The following is a 25,858-nucleotide window of genomic DNA, read 5'->3' as shown; positions in this document are numbered from 1 at the left end:
TCACTTCCCATTATCCCCAATGCAGGAGCCTACTGGAGCCCTTGTTTCCAGAACCTTCTGGTTCTCTCCGCATCCATCTTCACCACATCTGTCCCCTCCGCTTAAAAAGCCTGCCTGTCCTGCTCCTTTGCCACCCACTGAAGTTCTCAGGTCCACGTTGGAATGTCTCTCTTTCTGGAAGGCCACAGAACCCTCTTTGTTCTGGAACTCTGTGCTCAGGCGCTCTCTGAGAGCAACATGTGCTCCTGGAGGGCAATGGCCACACCCTCCTGGTGTTGGGAAGGTCACCACGTTTCTCCCAAGCCAGGCTGCAATCCCCCCAAGGCTGCTCCCTCCACGTCTCCTGCTCCCTAAACACCACCAGAGGCTTCCTTTCTGGCTCACACATTCGCTGAGAGGGGAACAAGGCTTTCCCGGAGAAGGCAGACACCTGGGCATGCCCCATTCCCTGCACCGGCCCGGGAGGAAAGAGAGGGAGGAATGAGGCCCAGCCTCCCCGCACCCCCACCCACCCCGTGCCCCCCTGAGAACCACGGGAGGCCCATCTGCCGCCCCGCCCCTCCCTGCAGCTGGACACTCACGGAACATGGTCATGAACTGCTTGGGGTTGAGGTTCCAGTAGCCCCAGTTGGTTCTGTAGCCATGCAGCGTGGCGTACTCCTCATGGTTGTACGCGGGTTCTGTCCCAAAGGTATCGATGACACGGATTCGGCACCTGCCCCCCGGGGACCAGGAACCAGGGTCAGCCGTCTCCCTGGGCTGGGGCTGGCCCAGCCATGGGCGCTGTAACCGGCCTGTGGCTGGGTCAGGGTAGTGCCATGTGTGGTCAGAGCTTTCGCAAGGACACTACCTAGCTGTGTGACCGCAGGCAAATGCCTTAACCTCTCTGGGTCAGCTTCCCCATCAGTCAAGTGCGGATAACAACAGCCCAACTATCTCAGGGCCATGTGGATACACCTAAACCATGGACTAACTCAGAAACCGTTAGTTATTACCACTGCCTCAAGGGAGCAGAGAAGGGGAAACACTGCCTGGAGTGGGGGTCCCTCCCCACTGCCCCAGGGGTCATCTGTAGGATTTGCACTTTCCTGGGCAGGGAGCAGCGAGTCCACAGCCCTTCTGCCCAGGGTCTGACACCCCCAATGTGCCTGGCCTATTGAGGGTGAGATGCAGACAGGCAGGGCCCCGGGGGGACTAGCCACTGCCACGGGACCACCTTTGGGAAGGCAGTGCCTTGAAGTCTCCTCTGCAAGCCTGGCCACTCCAGTGGACCTCCCAGCTGGGCAGAGGCTCTGTCCCACTCTGAGGCCACTCTCGATGGGCCGCAGCCCCAGAACTACCCCCTCCGCCCATCCCACCCCCCGGGAGTGGGCACCTGAAGAAAACCACTGAGACTCAGATGCCCCCCACAAGGAGCTCCCTCACCCATGTCCTTCCAGGTGACCCAGGATTGTCCAGACTGCTGAGGTCAGCACTATTCCCCCAGACACGGGGCAGGGGTAGGAGGAGGAGGCACCGGGTGCAGGGAGAACATGCATTAATAATAAAAGCAATAACGCTGCCTGTCACTTTTTTTTTCCTAATAAAATCACGTGGGATAGTCAATGGGACTGGAGCAAATGTAATAAATAGCAGAGCTCTCTGTGCTAAATTAAACCCTGTATCTGCTGGCTGCAGAGACTGGGAGCGATGGCATTGGTCTTCCTCCAGACCAGAGCTGGAGGGGGTAGAGGAAGGGAGAGGGGAGGGGGTGCTGAGGTCCCACACAGCAGAGGTCATGGCCTCGGCCACTTGTCCCGTTCCTCCTGCAATTCCTCTGCCTCCCATCTAGGTAACCTCTGACCCCCACCCCTCAGCCTGCCATGCAGCAGAGGGACACTGGAGCCACTCGCTGTGGTTTATTGATTGTCAGCTGAGTTAGCCAGGAGGCAGAGCTCCTTGGAGAAGGAAGGCGGTGGGGGAGGGAGGGGACAGAAGGCAGGAGAGCTCCCCCTCTACTGCAGAACCCGAGACAATGCAAGTCTCCCACCTGGGGACCAGCTGGCAGGGCATGAGCAGGGTGGGCAGCTCCGCTGAGGGCGGGGCTACCGTGTGCCGTCCCCGCCCTCCCCCGCCCTCTCACCGGTACTTCTTGAAGGAGAGTCCCATGTGCTGCTTCATCTGCTGCAGGCCGTGGTAGTCGGTGTAGACGAGGTCGAAAGGCAGGGGCGTGGTGAGCGGGCAGCTCCCCCGGCCTGGCGGCACCCCTAAATTACTGAGAGAAGAGCCCTTCAGAGTCTGAGCCCCAAGAGGGACCCACAGGCAGGGAAGGGAAAATTTCCCCAAATTCACCTTCCCACAGGGCCCTGCATGTGGAGGACCTGGAGTGCGCCCTGGTGATAAACATGGAGGGATACTGTAACTGAAAGTGAGGTTGGCGCGTGAGTACTGGCAGACTCTTGGGAAGGAGGTGAACAGAATGGCCATGTACAGTCATGTAGGTTTTTCACTGCACAAGAGACTCCAACGAGGGGCAAGTGGGACCGAGATCCAGCCTGGCCTAGCTTGCTAAGCAGTGCACCTGGCCTGGGCTACCTGCCAGGTGGAAGGGGCACCTTCTGTTAACTCACACAAACATGCTCCCTGCAGGGCTGTGTCCGCCCAGAGAGGGCGCCTTTATCTAACCTTCACAAAGCGGCACGAAGGCCCGCTATGGTCCTTGGTGCGGCTTCAGTGTTTGGAGCTGAAGGGTCCCAAACCTCTCGCCTCAAAAGATATAATCCTGCTCTGCTTTCTGGCTCCTTGCCCACGAGCTGCCCAGCCCAGTCTCACAGGCGGACCCTGCCTGGCTGGGTCATTTACATGGGGTTTTCATCTGGGAAGGGACTCGTCTGCTAACCTAGTGCTGGAGCCCGTGGGTCATCTCACTGGTGCCTGAAGGACAGGGCCTCGTGGCCTCCTCCAGAATCGGCTCAGTCCCCCTCCCTGGAGCCGGGCTCAAAGCCCCCTGCCCAGCACCCACAGCCGCCCATGTAAATCCCTTTGCCCAGGCCCCCTTCGCACCATCCAGGAGCCCTGCTTAGCTTGATGCCACACCCTCCTGCAGGGGGTCAGGAGGCGTTTAGACAGCTCACCCAGGAAGTCTATACCAAGCCCCTGAGCCAGGTGGGCAGTGGTGTCGGCCCCCAGAGAAACCTCCCTTTCTTTGGGGGCCCCACAGCAGCCCGATCCCCCCAATTCACACCTCCCTTGAAGGCATCGGTGAGACCTTCCAGTGAGCCCCTTCAGGGAGCCATGGACCAGCAAACTCAGGTGACGAGTTCATCAGCAGCCAGGGGCCATGACTGACCGGCTCCCCAGGTCACATCTCCAGTTCCCTGAGACAATTCAAGCCAGGTGGAAAAGTACCGGCCTGGACAGCTTTGCGCTCCTTGCTCACGCTCAGCCCGTCATGGTCAGGAGCTGGCACAGCCGTGCTGTGTACCCTGTCCCCTGAGCACACTGCCCACAGTGGCACCTTTTCAATGAGGTTTATGGGAACCTGATGCCATGCCGCGAGGTCAGGGCAGCTGTGTGCCACAGGGACTGAAGCAGCAGGTCGGCCTGTGCCCTGCAGAGAGGGGCTGCAGGAGGGGAGGGGCTTTCTCTGTGCCTGCCCTCACCAACCAGGGCATCCCAGCCTCACTCACCTCCCCCCACCCCCACCACTCCCCTGGCCATGATAGAACCTTGGCTGCTAAGTGCGGAGAGGGAAGGCAAAAATCTAATAACCGTTTCCTCCTCATTTCTTATCTATAAACTTCATGGCCAAGAGCCCCACCCCCTTCCATCCAACTCTCCAATGACTCCCTTCTTTCCATGTGAACTGCCACACAGGGTTCTCAAAGCCAGGGCTTCTAAGGCAGGCATACTTCTTAAGTTTCTTTGTTGAAATACCCAGGAAGCAACGGAGAATGAGCACAGAGCCCAGGGGTCTGGAGCCATCACAGGAAGCAGCCCCCACAACCTGGAGACTTCATGAAATACTCGGTGGTATTTTCAAGCGCCGAGCAGATTTTGCATCCTAGTCTGTAGGACGTCCCTATTGTTTTCTTTCAAACGTGGGCTGTCTCACCGCCAAAATCCTCCAGGAAGGAGCATCATTTTGTCCCAGTCTATAGAAGCTCCAGGTAGATGACACTCCCTCGCCCCCTCCCCACTTCCCTCCTCTCAACTGAGAACCACAGACAGAAGGACAGAACCATGATTCCTCCGTCCCTTCCCTGCAGAAACGAGGAAGCGAGTGGCTGCTCCTCCCGCATGGAATCTGGGTCTGGGAAGATTAACAATTCTGAAAATATAAATTGTAGGTGGGGCTAGTTGTGCTACCTACACAGTAATATGGCTGACTTCCCACACTGCCTTTCTGGTTGGTTTCCAGGCAACATGGTGTTCCTCTGTGGCCACGTGTGGTGCCAACAAACTCACGGGGGCTTCCTTTCGTTGCCCGAACACTGATCACACCCCTGGCCCCCGCCTCAGACCCCAGGGCCGCTGAGAGGTCAGATGAGCAAGCCACAGCTCTCAGTGTGGAGAATGACTCCACACTGATGTTCTAGGGCGCGTACCACCCTCTTCACCTTCATGGCTAACATTTTGAACACAGGCACCATTCATTCTACGTGCTTTCAATTTATTAATTCATCATCCGGGCAACAACCCTACGAGATCAGACCCTTTCTCATCCTGCTCCCCTCTTTACAGATTAGGAAACAGAGAGGTTTAGTAATTTAGCCAGGATCACACAGCCAGGAAGCAGTGGAGCTGGGACTGGAACCCAAGCAGTGGGGCTCCGGAGCCCACACTTCCCCCCCGGGCCAGGCTTTCCTGCCTCCTCCAGCCCACTCGACATCAGACAGTACAACAGGGCATGGTGGGACCACAGCGACAGCCCCGAAATCGGGGCCCGGGGCTGCCAGCAGAAATTCGGCAACAGTCCCAGTTTTGTTTCTAACCTTGGAAGAGTCATAAGCCACTAGGAATTTCATTTTTCTCATCAGCCAAAGACAAAAATGCCCACCTTGCAGGGTTCCTGGTAGGATTAAGTGAGGCCAGGTGAAGGGAAGTCCCTCGAATTATTACTTTTAGTCGTCCGTTTCACCTTCTGAATTCCTAACCACCCCCCAACACACACACGCCCCTCACTTAAGGCCCCGTCATTTCTCACCTATAATCTTAGATAATTTCCTCTCTGTTCTGCCTCCCTCTAGTCTCGCCTGCCTCTTTTCTAGAGAGATCTTTCCACCTGGTCACATTGCCCCTGGGGTTCTGATCCTTTCCAGAAGACTTCTCACTTCCTGATCCTAACGCAAACCTCACCTCCTCCTCCAGGAAGCCTTCCTTGGACCCATGGACAGAGTGAGAAACCCCTCCCCCAGCAGCCAGTGCTCCCTCTGCCCCACCCCCAGCCCTCCTTCAGCCCCTCCCTCTGCATGGTCGTGAGTCACCTCCTCGTGACTGGCGCCCCCTGAGGGTGGGGCCAGGTCATCTTGGAAAGCCCAGAGCGGGGACAGGATCTGGCTCAAATACGTATATCCCTTGTATTCATGATGGAATAAACTGACCCATGAACCAGGTGAACTCCCTGGGAAGAAATGGTATAAAGGTTGAAATTTGGTCCAGAAAGGCATACTAGGAGAGAGAAGGCGGGTGAGGAGAGGAGCCCAAGGATGATGGGCATCTCGGAGGGTCGTCAAGCTCCCGCCCTTCCAAAGAGTGAGCAGTGTGCTGGTCTAGAGTAGACACAAGTAGCCCCATGAGCAGGGTGCGGTCTGAAAGGACATCACGCAGGAAGCAGAGAAGGGACAACTGGCCCAGAGACGACAGGGCCCCTTCCCAGGAGTTAACGAGGAGTCCCGTGGTCTCCCCAGCCTAGAAAACAACGATTCTCAATTTAAGGTGACGTCACTGGAGACCAGTGTCTGCGGATCCCTCATTTCTCTCGTCACAAGGAATCTGTGCTCACCCGAGGAGAGCCGAGAGGGTCAGCCACGGGGAGAGGGGGCTGTGGTTTTATCACTTGTAATTCAAGTTCACTTTTGAGCTGGCCCCGTGGCTTAGTGGTTAAGTGCGCGCGCTCCGCTACTGGCGGCCCGGGTTCGGATCCTGGGCGCGTACCGAGGCACCGCTTCTCCGGTCATGCTGAGGCCGTGTCCCGCATACAGCAACTAGAAGGACGTGCAACTATGACATACAACTATCTACTGGGGCTTTGGGGGGGAAAAAAAAGGAGGAGGATTGGCAATAGATGTTAGCTCAGAGCCGGTCTTCCTCAGCAAAAAGAGGTGGATTAGCATGGATGTTAGCTCAGGGCTGATCTTCCTCACACAAAAAAAATAAGTTCACTTTTATGGGCAATTTTACGCTAAGTGGCTGGTTGGAGCAGTGACATGAAGTGAAAACGCTATCTCCTGACAGCCTTCAGCCAAAGGCACCCAGGGAGGCTCAGCTGTACAATTCCACCTTCCAGCTAACTCCTCAAAAGGCCCCAGTCCAGGTGTTTTCATAATTCCAAAGCCAAGTTCCTCATTTCCCTCCGGACTCTTAGCCCGGGGCTGTGTCAGGGGGTCTCGCGGTGCCTCTCCCGCAACCAGTGCACCCCCAGGTGAGTTGGGAAGAGGCAGCATCTCGGCGTGAAGGGAACTTAGACGCAGCCACTTAGCACCCCGGCCCGTCCACTGCCTTACCCAGTGCTTGGAAGGATGCAGGAGTTTAGGTGGACTTGACAAATTGGGTGGTTGGAATACATTTCTGAATGTCCCCAGGCCACCTGAGGCGGAGTCTAAATACAGATGAAAGTGGTGAGGGAAGGGGGTGACCTAGGGAAATGGAGCTTTTCTGCAGGTCACCTGGTTATCGCCTAGCCCCTGTGCCCACCCCGAGTTCATCCACCCATGAAGGCGAACCTGTGGGGGTCAGGGAAGGGAGTGTTCAGCGGGGACAGAGTTTCAGCTTGGGAAGATGAAAGAGTTCTGGAGATGGATGGTGGTGATGGTTGTACAACCATATGAATGTACTTAATACCACTGAACTGTACACTTAAAATGGTTAAGATGGTAAATTTTATGTTATGTATATTTTACTATAATTAAAAAAAAAAAGCCAAAAGTCAAACTGTCCACACTCATGGGGCCTGTGTCCAGCCCCACAAGACATGCCCAGCACCCTGCCTCCCAGAGGCGCCCACATCCCATCTTCTCCAGGGCCCTGCCCTGGACTCCCAGCTGGCCCCAATGTGGGGGCTCAGCAAACACCTGGGGTAGGATCAACTCAGTCACTGTCTGCTAACAGATCAAAAGGTAGGATGGTTACATGGGACAAGCGGGGAGAAAAAAATAATGTATGCTCAAGAGGGAAAAAACCCTCAGCTGGGAATCAAAATGCTGAGTTCTGGCACAAGGAAAAGCATTCCTGGGCATGGGCTGCAGTGTGAACTTGCCTGGTGGCTGTGCACACGCAGAACCATTCTAGTGTCCACCTCCACACCCATAACCTGATGCTCGGACGGATCTCCACGGTCCCTTCACGGCTGCAAATTCTCCGGGTTTATTTCTCCCTGTGCCTTTGGTCTGAGGCTGGAAATAATCTCTCCAGGTACTGCTCAAACTCTGGAACAAATTATTCTCTCTCCTTGTCTCTTCTCTGTGTGGGAAGGACCTAATTAAAAAGAATTCTCACAAAATGCTCAAAGATTTTTGGCTCCAGGTGTAGAGAGCTCCCAGGGACTCCAGCCTCCCTAGATCCATCTCATTACTGGGAGCACACGGGCTCTCCCCGGGGGCCTGTTAGCCTCTGACCCCATCCAGTGCCCATCTCCTGAGCACCATGGCATTGCCCCGTCTCTCTCCCGTGGCCATAACTGGAGCAGGCCGCGGCTCTTCCCCAGAGCACAGGGGGCATAAAGAAGGGGCCCAGAGAGCCACCTGCGCAGCTAACGAGCTGCCTGAGGAAGGGAGGTTAGGATCACTAGCGAGGAAGGGATTCTATTCTCCTGCAGTGTTTTCTTCTCTTGCCCAGGATGGGCTGACCTTCCTGTGCCCAACAGAAGCAGCCTTTGCTGCCATCATGATGGGCCCACGCTCGGCTCCCGACCACAGCTAGGGAGAACTGCCAGGTCCCCAGCGGCGTTAGGGCTCAGAGGAAAAGGGAATTCAAAGGAAAAGCAGATGGGAGCACATTCCAATTGCGCCTTAGCCAAAGCCGAAGGGAGCATGGGCCGGAGGGTTCCGAAAGGCAAACGCAGGGGCAGCTCCCCGCCTCACGGGGGGGGGGGGGGGGGGCGGCGGGGGCGGGTTGTCCACAGTGAGCTTCCTTCCCCAGCATTCCTTCCTACTAAGGAAACGCGGCTAAGAATAGGGCCGCCGCTCCCAAGAGAGCTGGATGAAACCACAGACTCATCCTCCAGCTCCCGGGGGCTGCCGTGCCGCTGCTGCAGGAAGAGAAACGGGAACACATCCCTTCGGCTGATCCCTGCCTCCTCCTTCCTTGCCGACAGGCCCCGATTTATATAACAAATGCCTGTGGATGCTGAGCGCAAATCCAATCGAGGCTTCTCTCATCCAAGCTGTGCTTTCAGTGTATGAGGACGGCGGTTCTGGGTGCAGGTCAGGATCACTGAGATGACGACGTCATGGCCCAACGCCTAGGCCGGCCCCAGAGGTGCTGCCTCATCGCTCTGGGGTGGGGCCTGGGTGTCGGGATGTTGGTTTTTCAGTTCCTTGGGTGACTCTCATGTACCAGGGGCTCTCTCTATTCTGTTTTTTTTTTGTGTGTGAGGAAGATCAGCCCTGAGCTAACATCGGTGCTAATCCTCCTCTTTTTGCTGAAGAATACTGGCCGTGGGCTAACATCCATGCCCATCTTCCTCCACTTTATATGGGACGCTCCCACAGCATGGCTTGACAAGTGGTGCGTCAGTGCGTGCCCGGGATCCGAACTGGCGAACCCTGGGCCGCCGCAGCACGCGCACTTAACCGCTTGCGCCACCGAGCCGGCCCCGGGGGCTCTCTCTATTCTATCCATTTCCACCAGCCTTTGTTGAGAACCAACCTGTGCAGGGGCCTCAGAGGCCACACAGATGGGTGTTTGTTCAACCTAGTTAGAATAAACCCTGGAGAGATGTGGATTAAGGAAGGACGCAGCCCTGGAGTACTGGATGCAAAGGGCGAGGGGCCCTGGGTCCACCCCAGAACAGCTTAGCAAAGACCAGTCTGGCTCCCAGGAAAAGGCTGCCCTTTCACCAAAGCCCCTTTGCACTTTCAGGGAAAGTTGGAAGGAGCGCTAGGGGTTATTCGTACCATCCTATGATTCCACCAGCTTCACCAGGAGCAGAAAAGTCCCAGGCCAGCCCTGCCCTTCTTCTGAGGCCAGAGCAGCAGACTTCTCCCCTCTCTGTGGGGCACTCTCGGTCTCCAGGAAGTTCGTCCCACTGTCCGCCCTCCTCCTCTCCAGCTGCCATTGGACGAGACCTCCTCTTGCCCTGTACTTGGTGGGCAGAGAACACTGGACCCACCTCCCTCTGCAAGAACCCCTGGCCCCTGAGATTTGAAGACGTACTGATGCTTCCCAAACGAATCCCGCCTCCTTACCCTTCCTCCTAGAGCCTTCAGAAGCCAGCCCTCCTCCTCATTTCTCACCTGACTCCCTCCAAGTCCTTCCCACCCAACTTGGGTTGCACAAACCTTTCATGGGAGCCTGCGGTTTCCTTTAAAAGTCTCTTCCTTTGCAGCCCTCCGGCCCCAACGTGGACCAGGCCAGAGCCAGGAAAGGTGACTCAGCCACTGCAACGTGAGGTCGTGTTTATTGGCCAATATCAAGACTTGGTCACTGGCTCAGTGCAGCATGGAGCAGGAGATGGGGGGCGGCCTTGCAAGGAATCGTCCCTCCTGGGTCCGAGGAAGGATGAAGGGCAGGGACCAGTGCAGCTCTGGGCCCCCAGCAGCAGAGGTCCCCAACCTTCCATGGCGTTCGGCTGTACTGAACATGATCCCACCACACAGGAGATTAAAATGCCTCCTTGGAGCCCAAGAGGATGCAGTGTTTTAGTGTAAATTAATCATTGGCCTCTCATGCCTCCTCTTGGAAGGGGGGTGGGGAGCCTCTATTCACAAGAGTCTGCCAAGCGCCAAGCAGATCCTAGATGCAGCTCTCCCTTCTCTTGCTCTGATCTATGTATTTTATATATTATAAAATATTTCAAGCATCCCGAAAATTATAGGAAATAATATAATGATACAATCGATACCTGTGCTCCCACTTCCTGGCCTTGTCAAAACTGCCATATTTGGTTCAAATCTTGTTTTTAAAGGCTATCACACTACAAATCCGGGGGGGGCCTTTGGGGTGTGTTTCAGTCTTGTCCACTCTCCTGCCCCCTCCACCTCACTCGCAGAGGATGCTCATCCCTCCTCCGTCAAAGATAAGATAAAGACCAGTCCCCTGCCCCACAGCACCGCCACCACATCCTGCTCTCTTCCTCTTCCTCCCGGGGCCGTCCTCTCGGGCTGCCACGCACGACGCTGTCTCTTTCCTGGATCTTCCACTGCTCCCTGTTCTGGCTCCTTCGCACGGGATTTAAACATGCTTACAACTCCCCCATCGTGAAAAATACGCAAGCATACTTTCTGTTATGGGTTGAACTGTATCCCCCCAAAAGATGTTGAGGTCCTATCCCCCAGCACCTGTGAATGTGACTTTATTTGGAAATCCGGTCTTTGCAGATGATCAAGTTAAGATGGAGTCACTGGAGTGGGCTCTAATCCAATATGATGGTGTCCCTATAAGAAGGGGAAATTTGGACACAGAGACAGAGGGAAGAGGATGTGAAGATATCAGGAGAAGATGGCCATCATAAGCCAAGGAATGCCAGAGGCTCCTAGAATCTAGGAGAGAAGCCTGGAACAGATTCCCCCTCACAGCCTCAGAAGGAACCAACTCTGCCGACATCTTGATTTTAGACTTCTGGCCTCCAGAACTGAGAGACAATAAATATCTGTTGTTTAAGCCACCCAGTTTGTGGCATTTTGTTTCAGCAGCCCCAGGAAACTCGTACATCTTCCCACAGTTCTACTGTCCGTGGACTCCTGTCCCCTTTCTCTCCCCTCCTCCTCACAGCCAAGCTCCTTGAAGCAGCACCTAACTCATTGCGGGTTTCCGCACCAGCCCCTCATCCTGCAACCCACAAACTTCTGACTTTTGATCCCACAACTCAATCAAAACGATTCTTTCTAGATCAAGAATGACTTCCACGTGGCTAAATTTGTTGGACATCTCTCAGTCTCCTTACTTTTTGTGAGCATTTGACATCATTGGCCACACTCTCCTGGCCACTCCTGAGTCTCCTCTGCCAGCACCTCTTCCTCTAAGAGGCCTGTAAATGTTGCCATTTCTTAAGACTTTGCTCTCAGGCCTTTTTTCCTATCATTTGGCAATTTCATTCACGATTGTGTCCAATTACCATCGGCTGCCAAGATGCTGTCTCCATTCTGAGCCCCCGGCCCATCACTCAGCTGCCTCCACTTGGGAACCGCTAATTCAATGGTCTGAACCCAACCTCAAGGTCTTCCTCAAGTGCCCCCCAAACCCAATGCTTTTCTCTCCCCCCCCTCAGAGAATGGCAGCACCATCCACCCAGTGGCTGCTTCAAGCGGGCTAGTTCAGCCTGCTTCAGGCCAGCTGGAGCCAGTCACAGCCAGATCGGAATGGGTTCAAACCCCGAGGCCTGTGCAGCTGGCTCCTGAGAGGGTTCAGCTGAAAGAGCTCCGTCAAGCTGGGCTGAGCCCGAGGAACAGGATGCGGCCCCTGCCTCCATCATTCTCCCGGACCCTACCCGGTATTTCCCTTGAACAAATGTTGAACGAGCAAAAGGGCCAGGAGACGGATTTCCACCCGGCCGTGCGCTCAACAGCCAAGAGTCTCTCTCCTCGTCCTGCTTAAACATTCTCCTCTCAGCTTGCACCATTTGCCAGTTAAGTCAAATAATTTTCTACTAAACCCAATTTCACTCATGGATGGAGGAAGAGCTCAGTAATTTTTCCTCATGCCATGTACTATTAATGATGCTTGAAATTATGCAAATAAAATTGATGAGCACAGCCAATTCTGGGCAGGCGGGAAGGGAAAGGCTTAACTTCAAAATGCCCACTGTGGATCTGGGCATTCATGAGGACGACAAGGGGTGCAGCCTATGGGGACTCTGGCTTTCCCTCTGCTTCTCACTCTGTGCACGTGGCGGGGCACAGGCAGGGACGTCTGACATCACCTCACTGCAGGCTTCGCACGGAGCGCATTGTTCCCGCACACCCCGTCTCTCACCCCGGAAACATCCTGCAGCGGCAAAGGCAGATGAGGATTCTGTGCATTGCCCCAAACGTCACTCCAGTGAGCCAGTTAATTAAAACACCAAAACACGAGGAGCAGAGAAAAGCAGCTCATCCGTCCAGCCTTGTTGCTTAGTCAGTGGCCAAGACATCTGCCATGAACATCTGTGAATCAACTACAACAAATGTACCAGCAGCGTTTTTGTCCTGCTGCCTTCCCCACACGGGTCATGTCGCCAGCCCAGGGAGACGTTTCTGCTGCAGAAGCCAAGACACGACTCTCAGAATTCAGATTACCTTCACATCTCGTTGACCTATTTTCAAATTAACCTGGTACCACTCGTGTGGAATGACTCCCCAAGGCTGGGAGGCGAGGCCTCCGGATGATCCTGCCTCCTCCTGCAGAACCCACGGCAACGCCGTGCACGTATTCAGTGGTATTTCTGCCCACCACCCCTTTCCAGGCTCCAACGGTCACCATCTTGTTACAGGTTGCATTGTGTCCCCCAAAAACTCATATGTTGGAGTCCTAACCCACAGTACCTCAGAATGTGACCTTATTTGGAGACAGGGTCTTTATAGGGGTAATCAAGTTGAAATGAGGTCATTAGGGTGGGCCCTAATCCACTATGACTGGTGCCCTTATAAAAAGGGGAAATTCAGACACACACACGTACACAGAGAGAAGGCCATGTGAAGATGAAGGCAGAGATTGGGGTGATGCTTCTACAAGCCAAAGATCACCCACAAACCACCAGAAGCTAGGGGAGAGGCCTGAGACAGATTCTCCCTCACAGCCTCAGAAGGAGCCGACCTTGCTGACCCCTGATCTTGGACTTGCGGCCTCCAGAACTGTGAGGCGATAAATTTCTGTTGTTTAAGCTGCCCAGTCTGTGGCACTTTGTTACAGCAGCCCGAGCAAACCAATACACATCTGCATTTACATCTCTGCTTCGAGGAAAGGCTGCATTTACGTAGTATCAGGATGGCCCTGGCAGACAATGAGCTTGAGGAGCTCACAGCTTACATCTGTCACGGGAAAAAAGTACATCAAGAAATGGCATGGCTCAAAGTACATTCCAGGTCAGCAGGTTCCCACTTGATGCCCCGGGTCGGGCATGAGACACCCCACTGTCTGGGCCACCTCCAAGGGTGTCTCCTTGGCCCGCTCCCTCCAGTCGGCCCCCACCCCTGCAACCAAGGGTATTGTCGGTGCTTTCAGATGTACAAATACAGGCTTGGGAGAAATCTGAGCACTCTTTCCACAAATCTTCTAGGACACTGAGCCCCCATCCCAGGCCCTAATCCTGCCCCTCAGGACCTGCGCTGGAGACACAGAGGACAGCTCTTTTGAACAAGCCATGAAGGCCAGTTCACACAGTCTACAATGTCCCAATCCCACAGCTATCTCCCAGCTGGACTGTGTGTGTGTGAGAAACAGGTGATTAGAAAAGGCACAGCCTCAACTTTCCCACTTCTCAACCCTTGCTGCTCATTAGATCACCTGGGAAGCTTTGAAAACTTGATACTTGGCCCCACCCAGACCAGTTAAATCAGAGACGCCCAGAGGGGCCCAGATGAGCAGCTCTGCTGCAGCCAGGGTTAAGAATCCCACCTGAAATGCTGTCCAACCACAGCTGATGCTGTTAATTTTATAGACTTAACTGTATTATGTCTCCTGGGGAAGTTGATTTTCTTTTTTGATTTTTATTCTTTTAGTTGTTTTAAAATTGCATCTGGTAGCAGATTTAGAGAGCACCTTCCCAAGGCTGTTCCCTGAGGTGTCTGGGCTGTTTACACAACTCTGCCCTGTCTGAGCAAGAGTGGTCACTCACACCGACACCCCGCAGGGGACCAAGGCAGAGCCGTCTGGGCACAGCCCTGGGCCTGCCCATTTAATGAAAAGCAAATCAGAGATGGGGCGACCTCTCCCTGGAGCCCCTGCTACTGGGAATTTCAGAGCTGCATGAGCCTGGCAGGAAGTGACATGTTGGCGGGAAGATCTGGATTCTCTGTGGGATGTGTGAATGTGTGTGTGTGCACATGTGTGCATGCACCTGTGTGCAGGGATGTGCATATGTGTGTGCATGCATAGGGCACATGTGCACACGCATGTGTGCACACATACATGTGTGTACATGTGTGGTTGTGCACAGGGGCATGCGTGCATGTGCACACATGTGGGTGCATGTGTGTAGTGAAAGCGATGGCAGCCAGGGGTATTTCTGATCTTGATACTTCTCACCAGCGCCTCACTTTCAGGGCCTCCCCAGTGCAGTGACCCTCATCTTCACTGCTCGGGCCCCGTGATGGGCAATGGCAGCCTCATTGACCACAGGCTCAGCACCAGACACAAAGAGTGGCCAGAGGAGAAAGAAGTGCTCTGGGCAGGTAAGGACTCAGGGTGAAGGTTGAGAGAGGAGACACCCCAGTACAGGCTGAAAAGCAGAATCAATGAGTTAAATTTTCGCCTCTTGAGGAGACTTGTCAAATACCTGCTCTGTCGTGGAAGGATGACTCTCTAAGTATGGGGTTGGACAGTCACAAATGCATGGGAGAAGCCTTCCCATTCCCTGAGGGAGCAATAAAGGAAGGAAGTTCTCACCTCTCCGGCCCCAGAAGAAGCACAGTCAGAAGGGAGGAATCAAGCTGAATGCTGTTTGATAAACATGAATTCACCTACCTTTGAGGTGGGGCGAGGTGTCAGTGACACTGTTACAAAGACGCTCCACACTCACAGGGGACTTTGTGTGTGGCAGAGCCTGGAATGAGGGCTCTGGACAGCCCCCAGTCCCAGAATTCTTCCCACTGCATCTTGGCGTCTCTAGTGGCCCAGCAGACAGGGGCCCCCAGACCCATGCTTGCTGCTCTACCTGGGGCAGGTCTGGCCCGTGACTACCCACAGCCGCAGCTGTGCCATCCACAAGTTGCCCAAGACTTCTTTGGCTTCCCACACACCAGGTCCCTTTTCTCCTTCCTCCTCCTCACCCCGGCCCCATCTGACTTTCCTGCAGGAAGCTGTGAGGCCAGGCGAAGATGCCTCTTTTCATTATTTGCAAACATTAGCTGCCTCTGCAGCGTTCTGCTCCACAGACCCAGGGTTGATGCATCTCCTGAGCTCTCTATGCAGAGGGAGCTGGGGGTGGGCACAGCATGGTGAGCAGCAGTGTGCACCGGCGGGCGGTAAGGGGGCAGACCCGGCTCTGAACTGGTCTGCACAACTCGAACAGCTGGATCTGACAACAAAATGCCACAGGGGTGAGAGCCAGAGTTTGAGACGTGCTGGTTCCCTCTCTCCCAGCACTGGGTAGCGAGTCTGCAGGTTCAGCACCAGCTCTCGGGGACAGCTCCCAGCCCAGGTCCTTCCAGCTCAGGGAACAATCAGCCAGATGGGGTGGCAGAGGCTCTATTTCAAGGTGGCCTTGAAACCAGGCTTTCACCTCCTCCCCCAGAACCCGCCACCCCCGACCTGAGACTGTGCTTTCCAACACTGCCACAACCGTGCAGCCCCCTCATTAGTCCCTGTCACCTCTTCCCCTTCAAAGTGGACCGTGTTCTACATTTTCACTTATATGTGCTGTTCTCTCTGAAGACACTTTTCATCTTCACTAGGCCTGCCGCAGACAAGCGCATCAACCCAACAGAAGGATTCAGTGGTGTGACTTTCAAGCCATGGGGATGAAAATCTCCAAACCACTAGGTTGTTTAGTGGCCTCACAGCACAACCCCGTCTCAGCCTCCTTCTCCCCCTGCTCAATAAGGCTGGTCCTGGTACCTCCCTCTGGCTGAGGTCATGGGAAGTTCTACCTGAGTTACTGGCAGATTCCAAGTCTCAGAGAAAAACTGCAGAGGCTGAGTAACTGCCCAAGACCTAAGTGACCTAAGATTGTTGATGGCTCTGTGCCCATCAGCATCCTCCTCTCTCCAACACTCCTGTGCCACAGAGCATCAGCATTCATGCCAATCAGAAGGAAAGATACCTCTAGAACCCAGAGACCATCAAGATGGTGGGCAGGCTCTGGACAGGATCACCTTTTAGCTTGAAAACCACCTAAGAGTAAGTTAATGGGCTGATGAAGAAAAGTTAATTCGCAGGCAAACAAGGTAGGGGGCCCTTCCTTAGTTGTGCCCTGGGGCCAAGTTAGAACAGTCTCATCCAGATACCGATGAAAAGGAGGAATAGAAATCCATGAAGCACAAAATCCCTAACCATAAAGAAAAAGATTGATGACTTTGATTACATTAAAATCAAGACCTTCTGTCCCTCCAAAAAATAAAACACATAAAGAATTACAAAGACAAGCCACAAATCAGAAGATTTTTAAACACATATAACTCACACAGGATTTATATCCATAATATATAAAGAACTCTGACAACTCAATAGGGAAAAGATAAACCATCCAGCAGAAAAGTGGGCAAATGACGTGAATGGGCATTTCATCAAGAAGAAAGAAGCAGAGACAAACATGACAGGATGCTCAGCCACATTAGCTGTCGGGGAAATGCACGTTAAAACCACAACTGAGATATCAAGATCCACTTCACACCTCAGTTAGGGAGCCTGACAACACTAAGTGTGGGTGCGAATGTGGCCCCCTGGGAATCTTCACCCGGCGGGAGTGAATCAGTGCAATCACTTAAGGAAACAATTGGCATTATCTTGTGAAGGTGAATTTTCACACACCCTAAGTCCCAGCAGTTGTGCACCTAAGTTTATACCCAAAAGAAACTTTGACACAGGTATACCAGGTGACATGTACAAGAATGTCCACCACAGCATCGTCCAAAATAACTTGTAAAAACAGGAAAAAATATCCACGCACGATAAATTGATAAATAATTATGGTACATTCACACAATGGAATATCATACAGCAGTGAAAATGAATGAAAGAGAGTTGCATACAACAACATGGATGAATCTTTGAAACATAATCATGGGTGAAGAAAGCAAGTCTCAGAGACTACACACAACAGATGCCATTTTTTTTTTTTTTTTTTTTTTGTGAGGAGATCAGCCCTGAGCTAACATCCGCCAATCCTCCTCCTTTTTTGCTGAGGAAGACGGCCCTGGGCTAACATCGGTGCCTATCTTCCTCCACTTTATATGGGACGCCGCCACAGCACGGCTTACCAAGCAGTGCGTCGGTGCGCGCCCGGGATCCGAACCAGCGAACCCCGGGCCGCCGCAGCGGAGCGCGCGCACTTAACCGCTTGCGCCACCGGGCCGGCCCCCAACAGATGCCATTTTTACAAAGCTTAAAACCAAAACAAAATAGAACTAAACCATATATTGTTTATGGAGACAGGATCATGGGAAAAACTAATCTTTTTAAAAAAGCAAAGGAGTGATAAAAACAAAATCCAAGTTACAGCTTTCCTCCAGGGGGAGGCAGAGGGATGGGTGAGAGACAGAGCACTGAGGCGACACAAGAGTCCTGGTCATGTTCATTCTCAGGTTGGATGGCAGAATCGTGGGAGATCACTCTAATCTTGTGCTTCGTAACACGTTACATATATTTTTGTATGTATCAAATATCATATAATAAATATTAATAAATAAAAGAAGAAAAAGTGTCTGTATTTCTACATCCCACAGATAAGTCATTAAAATAACCCTTATCATACAATCCTACCCCCCTCTAACCACCAGTGTCCCACCTCCAACAGCATCGAGGAGAAACTGGAAAGGCAAGCACTGGGGAAGGGCAAGGCATCACCAGCCACCTCACCACATTCCAGGTCTTACCGGCCTCCAGCCCCTAGAATAGGCCCAAGAAGGAGCCCAGTTCCAGAAGTGAAACCCCAAGGCTGTACCAAGCCCACTAGGACGGCAGGCAGAGGGGACACCACCTGTGTGACATGGCTCAATTCCACAAGCCAACGTGTGTCAGCCCCGGGGAGCAGACACCAGGGCCCCCATTGGCCCCGAGATGGAGAATGGGACCCTGTTTGAACAGCACCATGCAAATTCACTTCCTTGGTGCATCCCAAACACAGCCAGGCATCAGCGTGGAGGAGGAGGGGGTGGGAGGCAGACCGAGCAGGTGGAGGAGGAGATGAGGAATGTCACTATCCGACAGTACCCCAAGAAGCTTCCCAGGGACCTGCAGGTGGAGTAGACGGGTTCCCCTTCCTCCCCTCCCCCACCCGGCACTCACCTCTGCAGCTCCTTCAGGGACACTGTGACCCGCAGGCCGTGGCCCAGGACATAGAGAGTCGCCAGGATGTCTGCCCATTGCACCATCTCCCCCAGAGGCCCGCCCTTCAGCACCCTCGGGCTGAACACGTCCCCAGACTCCTCCGTCAGGAAGCCGATGTGGACGAGGATCTGGCGGGGGGACACAGAGGGTCAGCATGGAGGAGAAGTGGCACTCAGGCCTGCCACCCCAGGAAGACCTGGCCAGCAGCAGACGCCGTCTCCAGCCTGCACCTGGGCAGGCACTTTCTGGAACCAGAGCACAGCACGGGGCTAAGGGGCAGAGTGACCACACGGGGCACTGGGGATACAGGTGAACAAGACGGTCACATCCTGCCCTCAAGGCGCTGATGTCCCAATGGAAGAGGAGAACAACAGTAAACACAGACAAGAGAGAATCTCATGAAACGATAGGGGCTCTGAAAGAAATCTGAAACAAGTGATGTGAGAGTCAGGTCAGTATTGGGTGGATGATGGATAGATGGACGGATGGATGGACGGACAAACCAATGAATCTCCCCAAAACAGGCTACATTATTCCCAACATTCCAGGCAAATGCCATGACTTTTCTGCTTGACAAGAACAAATGTCTACAGAATGCAGGACCTCTAAGTGGGGGAGAGGGCTTGTGGTTCTACCCCAAAGCTGAAAAGGGCCAGGGACCACCACATGCATCTATCTTGACTCTGCCTCCCCAACCCACCCCCGGCTCAAACTCAAGTAAATTCAATAAAACTTTCCCGAGGGCAGACCCAGTGCCCACCTGGAAGCCTGGGGTCCTGAGCTAGTTTCCTAAGCTCTGTGAGTTCAGCTCCCCGAATGCACAGAGAGGGTAAGGTACCTGCTTCTGGTCCCTCTGGACAGCCCCCAGCTTCCGTGCTAGGCGCTGGGCGGCCATTGCCCACTGGGCTGTGAGCCGCTTGGTCCGTTTCTTCATGAAGATTAGAGACTCCTTCCCACTGCCCATCAGCTCCAGGAGGTGGGACAGGTTGCTCCGGAAAACTGCCTGGAGGGGAGTCCAGACCTCAGTGCTCGAAAGCTCTGACCCGCAGCCATGCCACCACCGTCATGCGCTACCCTGGGGACAGGGGCTGGCACCCTCCCCATGACGCTGGGGCCTGCTCTAGCTTCTCCAGCACTTTCTAAGAGGCCCACCAGCCCCCACAGTTGGGGAGCCCTGCTCTCACCCCCCAGCCAAGTGGTCTGTCCCAGCCCAGCTCCAATCAGCCTCCTGTCCTGAGCCCTTCAGGAGGTGGTCAGTTATGACAGTGCCCAGGGATCCCAGCTGCTACAAGGAGGGAGTGAGGGTAGTGGTCAGAGCCAGGGTCCAGATGGCAGGGAGGCCAGGCCACCTTTCAGTGGAGCCAGAATAACCAGACGCCTTGAACAAGTTAACTCAACTCTCTAGACCTCAGACTCGTCATCTGTCAAATACGATTGCATAAGGACTGCTGGGAGGTTTAAGCACATAAAGTGTCTGGCACACAGGAAGCCTTCATAAGTGACAGCTGTTATTACTATTATTTTAGTCCATTGAAGCAGTGCCTCCAGGGCCTCAGGTTGCCCCTCAGGCAGGCCCAGCTTTGCAGCATCCCCAGAAGGTGGGACGGGCACTGTCAGGCTGGGGGGCTGAGACTTGCTCATCTACCAGGCAGAGCTGGCGGCCTCATTTTACCAGGGAGGCGAAGCATTCCTCCCGCCGTCCCCCAAGGATGTCCCACCTGGGGAGGCCAGCTGACCCATCACCAGCCCCTCACTGGCCCACCTGCCTCCCGGGCCTACCTGGACTTTGGGGAGAGGCTTGGGGGCCGTCTGGGCGGCCGTCTGGTTCCTCCAGGGCAGCAGGGGGCAGAACCACTCGACCTCACTGAGGTAGATGAGGAAGGAGCACTCGGTGCCGTCCACCCCAAAGAACGCGTAGCATGGGTCAGAGGTCCAGCGGGCACGCATCCACTGAAGAGAGGGCCAGCCTGGGCCAGGGAGCCGGCGCCAGCCCACCCACACCCTCAACGGGTCCCCTCCGCATGCACGTCCCTGGGGACCCTGAGGTCCTTCAGGACGAGGCTTCTGGGGCCCACCCTAAAGAGGCAGCAAGGGCCAGAAGTAGAGAAGACAGACTGGACCAGGGCCCCAGGACCTCAGGGAAGGCAGGGCAGGACCACCATCCCCCAGGCCCAGAGAGAGGAGAATTCAAAGAGAATAAGGCCGGGTCAGGGCACACGTGGGCAAAGCTCTGGGGCAAACAGCGCGAGGCACAGCAGCGAGGGGCCTGGCTGGTCTCCCTCTCCCTTTGTTCCCCATCCGCGTTACTGAGAACAGGATTCAGCTGAGGCCAAGGTTGGGGAGCAGCCTCTCAGGGTGCAAGGGCTGGGACCAGATCACCCACAGTGATCCCACGTGGTCACCGAGGAAGGGATCTGCAGTGCTGCCGCCCCACCCCCTTGGAGAATTCAGAACCAGTTGCGAGCTAGCTTTTACGCTTGTGGACTGGCTCCCTGGACGGACAGACTTCATGCAACAGGAGGCGGGGCCAGAGGGGCTCTCCGTCCAGCTGGTTGGCTGGGCCAGGAGGACAGGAAGAGAGACTGAGTCTCCTCCTTGTCTGAACCTGTCGGTAATCAGGCTGCTGGTGGTAGTAGGCATATATTTAATAGTTCCTTTGCTGTAAGAAAGTACTGAAACATGACATCCTGGGGAATTTGGGCTGGAGGGCCAGGCAGATGGCCCAAGCAGAGAGGCTGTCTCTCTGAGGCTGGCCTCTGCCAGCTAGATCCAGGGTCAGGGTCCAGGGGCTGGGCAGAGAGAGTCTTGCTGGTGGATATCCCTGCCGGGAGTGGGGTCCCAGAGCCAGTCTGAGGCATGGCCCCCCGAGGAGGAGCCCACCCCTCCTGGTCACCCTCACCCCCACCCTCACCCTCAGCTCCAGGCCTTACCTCCACCTTCCCTGAGCAGTCAGGGAACTTGGGGTCGCTGGGCGCCTCACACTGGTCCCGCCGGCCTTCAGACACTGCAGGAGGAGAAGGTCAACTTGCTGAGGACCTGAGTTGCCCCCTTCTGCCACCACACCCACCCTCCTTAGAGGGTTCAGAACCAGTGAGGAGCTGGTTTGAATGGCTAGGAACCAGCTGCCTGGATGGGCAGACCTCATGTAGAGGGCAGAGTTAAGGCCTGTAGCCCCCAGCCTGCTGCTCCCCACATCAAGAGGAATAGAAGGGCCACCCTGGTCTCCAGGAACCTCTGCTGTCCTCAGCACTCTCATGCCAGGTCAGCGTGGGATGAGCCCGAGTCACCCCACTGAGAGCCTGAAGGAGGGCCCTGAGGAGCCAGAGGAGCTGCTGTAGGGAAAAGTCAGGGCCCCATCCCAGATGTCCCTCTCAGTACACAGGCCTCCTGAGGGAAGAGGGGTGCCCCCTGGCCCCCACCCTTGCTGTGCAGGAGCAAGCTGTGGCGCAGGATCTGGTCCACCTTCACGGCGATGTCCGAGACGTTCTGGGCGATGGCCTGGATCCGCTCCATGAGCCCGGCCCCAGGGGGAAACCTGGGAGTGGGAGAAGCCAGGGGTTAGCTGGCGGAGCCTGCCTTGGTGGCCTTCCCAAGAGGGCCTCACATGAGGAGCAAAAGCAGCAGGACTGCTGTGCTCCCGGCACCCAAATGCTGCCCTGCCATGGACTGAAACGCTGTGATGGATAAGGCCAGGCGGGAAATGGAGCCGTCCGCCGCCCCAGCCTGGGCTGGAGGGGCTGCCTAACCATCCACTGCACACGTTACCATACGGGAAAGCCCGTATCTGCATGTGCCAGGCGTGTCTGCACGTGTGTCGAAGAGCAGCCTGAGGCTGAAGAGGGCAGAGGAGTTCCGTGCAAGAGCCTGGACAGGATCTGTCCAGGGACCCCCAGGTGTCGGAGCCCTTTTCCTCGGCATAGCCGGCTGCCCTGCATCTCTTTCTCTATTTCCTCCCAGAGGAGCTGTATCGTGCCAAAATAAATTCCACCCAAAGCAGCCTGGGGACTTGGCAACTATTAAAGCTCTAGTAAATTATTGTTGGGTTCCCGAGAATGAATTCTTCCCAGGATCTTAAACAAGTATACTGCCACAAACATCACAGCCCTCCACCCCACATCAATACCTGTGCTGCCTTTATTTTGGGAGAATTTATTTCCTTGTGTTGATTACTCCTTGGCTCTCAGAGTTTATTACACATCTTATGCAGTTATTTACCTCCTTGCAAAACTGCTACTGAGACAGCTCCCTCTCTGCTGGTGTATGGGTCTCAGTGCAGGCAAGACCCAGGGGCCTTTCTCCAGGAAGCTGCTTGCTTTTTTGAATGCACTAATTCCACTTCCTTTGATTCTCACCTCATCCTCTGGCTTTGCAGGCCCAGTTTAAGCTCTGTTGATCCCTTTACAAGGACCGGGTCTTTACTGCTGCACATAATGAGAATTACACGCAGGAGGATTTTTCCAACCCGGGCTCCTCTCGGGGTTGTAAACCCCACCTGCCCTCCTCTTCGATCTGGTGACCTGCCCACCAGAGAAGGCACAGGGGTGACCCTCCGAGGCTGACTGCCCTCTCAGGCCACCCTTCCCCCCTCCGCTTTCTGTAAGGAGAGGAAGGGCAGTGGCCCCACCCACAGAGAAGGGCAGCTAGTGCAGAGACGTTGGGGGGCGAGGCAGACACAGGGAGGGGGGAAGAGGGTGACAGGAGGGGGAGATGAGCCCTCCGCACACACACATGCATGTGCACGCACATGTACACACCATCTGGTCAATCCTCTCAAAAATAAACAAGCTAAAATCTCCAATGAAAAATGGCATTGCCTTTGTATTCCCTTCCTGGGCAGCTGTATCAAGGTACCACAAACTGGGTGGCTTAAAACAACACAAATTTATTCTCTCACAGTTCTGGAGGTCAGAAGTCCAAAATCAAGGTGTTGGCAGCATTGGTTCCTTCTGGAGACTCTGAGGAGAGTCTCCCCCAGCCCCGATCCTTGGCATTCCTTGGCTGGTGGATGCATTGCTCCATCTCTGCCTCTGTGCTTGCTTGGCCTTCTTCTCTGTGTGTCCAAATCTCCTCTTCTTGGAGGGACACCAGTCATTGGATTAGGGCCCCCTGATCCAGTATGACCTCATCTTAATTTAATTACCTTTGCCAAGACCCTATTTCCAAATAAGATCACATTCCTAGGTACTGGGGTTAGTACTTCAATACACCTTTTTGGAGGACACAATTCCACCCACAATGGCCCTCTATGAGATTACTAATGAGAATGAGAAGAGACTTAAAGACGGATGCTTCTTTTGCTGAAAAAGTCCTCAGGCAGAAGGAAGTAGAAATATTTCTCCTTGGTCTTTAGTTCGTCAAGGAATGCTGTTGGGAAGAGAAGTTGGCTCATCATCAATTTATAGAAATACAAGAGGAGATGAGCTGAAGCTCTGTCTCTTACGAGCTGTGTGACCCTGGGCAAGTGACTTAGCCTCTCTGTGCCTGGGCGTTCTCATCTCTTCAAATGGAGAAGATAATGGCACCTCCCTCATAGAGTCATAGTGAGGACTGAATAAGGAAAGACGGAAAGTGCGCAGAGGAGCAGCGCCCGTGTGAGAGAAGCACTGTCCGTGTTAGTGATCGTACTGTCACTGGTGTGGTTGGAGCTGCAGCAAAAGGGATTTGGCTGGACCAGGGTTTCTCTGCCTTTTTTCATTATTGTCCCTCAAAAGAGCCTTTTTTGGCTTTTTTTCCGCTATTCACTTTCCCCCTTAATATGTTAAAACCACAGATGTTCTGCTTCTCCGTTTACAGACGATGGAGGACCACAGACCACTGTGATGTCTAAGATTGTTTCACCCTCAAGAGCCAATCTTTACCCTTTGGGGGGCGATCCACGCCCACTGAGCATGCGCGGGTTAGACCAGAGAAGGAGCGCGATGACCTTGACGTCCACGAGGCTCTGCAACAAGTTCCGAATGCAGGCTGTGGAACTGCCTGCCCCGCCGACCGACAGGGGCAGGACGGACACTCCTCTGACTGGAGGGAGCCCCTTAGATGATCGAAGGAGGCGGCCACAGCGCAGATGGCCAGGCCTCACGGCTGCCAGGTCGGGGATGGTGCGGTGGGGCCGGGGCACGACAGGAGGTGCTCCGGCAGGGAAGGACCAGGTGCCCCTCCTGACTTCTAAACAGAGACCCCAGGGCACACACAACCTGCATCGGGGACCAGCCGGGGCTCCTGCCAGGCCACCAGAGAGTTTGGAAGGGAGCCCACTCCACTCCAAGCCTTCCTGAAGGCACCTTTCCCTCAAGGCTCTGCTCCATCCACCCTTCGGGAGCCTGATCACTTCTCTGAGCCCCCACACCTGGGTGTGGTTGTGAGGCTAGCCTGAAACCTCCAATGGAGCCCTGAGTCCTCAAGGACAGGGGCACGCTTTCCTATGTGGAGCCTGGCACTGCCAAGCCTGGGCCACTTGCCCGGGGCTCCATCACTGTACTGAGTTGAATAGTGTCCCCCCAAATGCACATCCACCTGGAACCTCAGAATGTGACCTTATTTGGAAATAGGGTCTTTGCAGATGTAATTAGTTAAGGTGAGGTCATACTGGATTAGGGTGGCCCTAAATTTGATGACTGGTGTCCTTACGAGAAGGCCACATGAAGACACACAGGGAGAAGACGGCCGTGTGACAATGGAGGCAGAGGTGTGGCCACAAGCCAAGTGACGCCTGGAGCCACCAGAAGCTAGAAGAGGTGAGGAAGGATCCTCCCCTGGAGCCTTTGGGAGGAAGGAAGTCCTGCTGATACCTTGATTTCAGACTTCCAGCCTCCAGATCTGGGAAAGAATAAATTTCTGTTGTTTTAAGCCACCCAGTTTGTGGTCATTTTTTACAGCAGCCCCAGGAAACGAATACAATCACCATCTGCAGAATTGAAGGAAAATGGTTTTTAATCCATCACAAAAAGGGAGCCCAGGTTCCCCTGACCCCTGCTGTCAGGAACTTCTCTCCAACCCATGCTCCCCTTGCTGGAGCCCAAGCTTAATTCTGCTGCTGCTTTCATGGGAGATGAAGAACAGCTGGGGGACACCTTAACGTTTCAGCCCTGGGTCTGCGACTCTCCACATTATTCCGAGATTTATTGGAAGGAGTGAGGACCTTAGAGTCAGAGGTCCTGGATTCAAATCCTGGCTCCACTTGACAGCTGTGTGACCTTGGGCCAGTTACCTAACCTCTCTGAATTCAGGGGTCAGCTCCTATAAAATATGAATCATCGCAACTACCTCACAGAGTATTGCAAAGATTAGACATAAGCCTGAATTAAAGTACTCAGCACAC

General features: G+C 54.4%; 1 protein-coding gene across 1 annotated transcript in view; it reads right to left on the bottom strand.

Annotated features, from left to right (window-relative positions):
* The window catches only part of MGAT5B (alpha-1,6-mannosylglycoprotein 6-beta-N-acetylglucosaminyltransferase B), a 77,550-nt gene that overhangs the window by 23,408 nt on the left and 28,284 nt on the right, over nucleotides 1–25,858 (bottom strand). The window contains exons 4-10 of the mRNA XM_058561731.1: nucleotides 21,966–22,075; nucleotides 21,471–21,544; nucleotides 20,320–20,490; nucleotides 19,379–19,543; nucleotides 18,499–18,668; nucleotides 2,123–2,254; nucleotides 582–715 (exon numbers count right to left, since the gene is read on the bottom strand). Coding sequence (XP_058417714.1) covers nucleotides 582–715; nucleotides 2,123–2,254; nucleotides 18,499–18,668; nucleotides 19,379–19,543; nucleotides 20,320–20,490; nucleotides 21,471–21,544; nucleotides 21,966–22,075 — 956 coding nt within the window. The remainder of the gene's footprint in view (nucleotides 1–581; nucleotides 716–2,122; nucleotides 2,255–18,498; nucleotides 18,669–19,378; nucleotides 19,544–20,319; nucleotides 20,491–21,470; nucleotides 21,545–21,965; nucleotides 22,076–25,858) is intronic.

This window comes from Diceros bicornis, chromosome 18, assembly GCF_020826845.1.
Source record: "Diceros bicornis minor isolate mBicDic1 chromosome 18, mDicBic1.mat.cur, whole genome shotgun sequence".
NCBI classification, from domain to species: Eukaryota; Metazoa; Chordata; class Mammalia; order Perissodactyla; family Rhinocerotidae; genus Diceros; species Diceros bicornis.
Note: the sequence above shows the minus strand (reverse complement) of the source record. Positions and strands in the feature narration are given on the sequence as shown.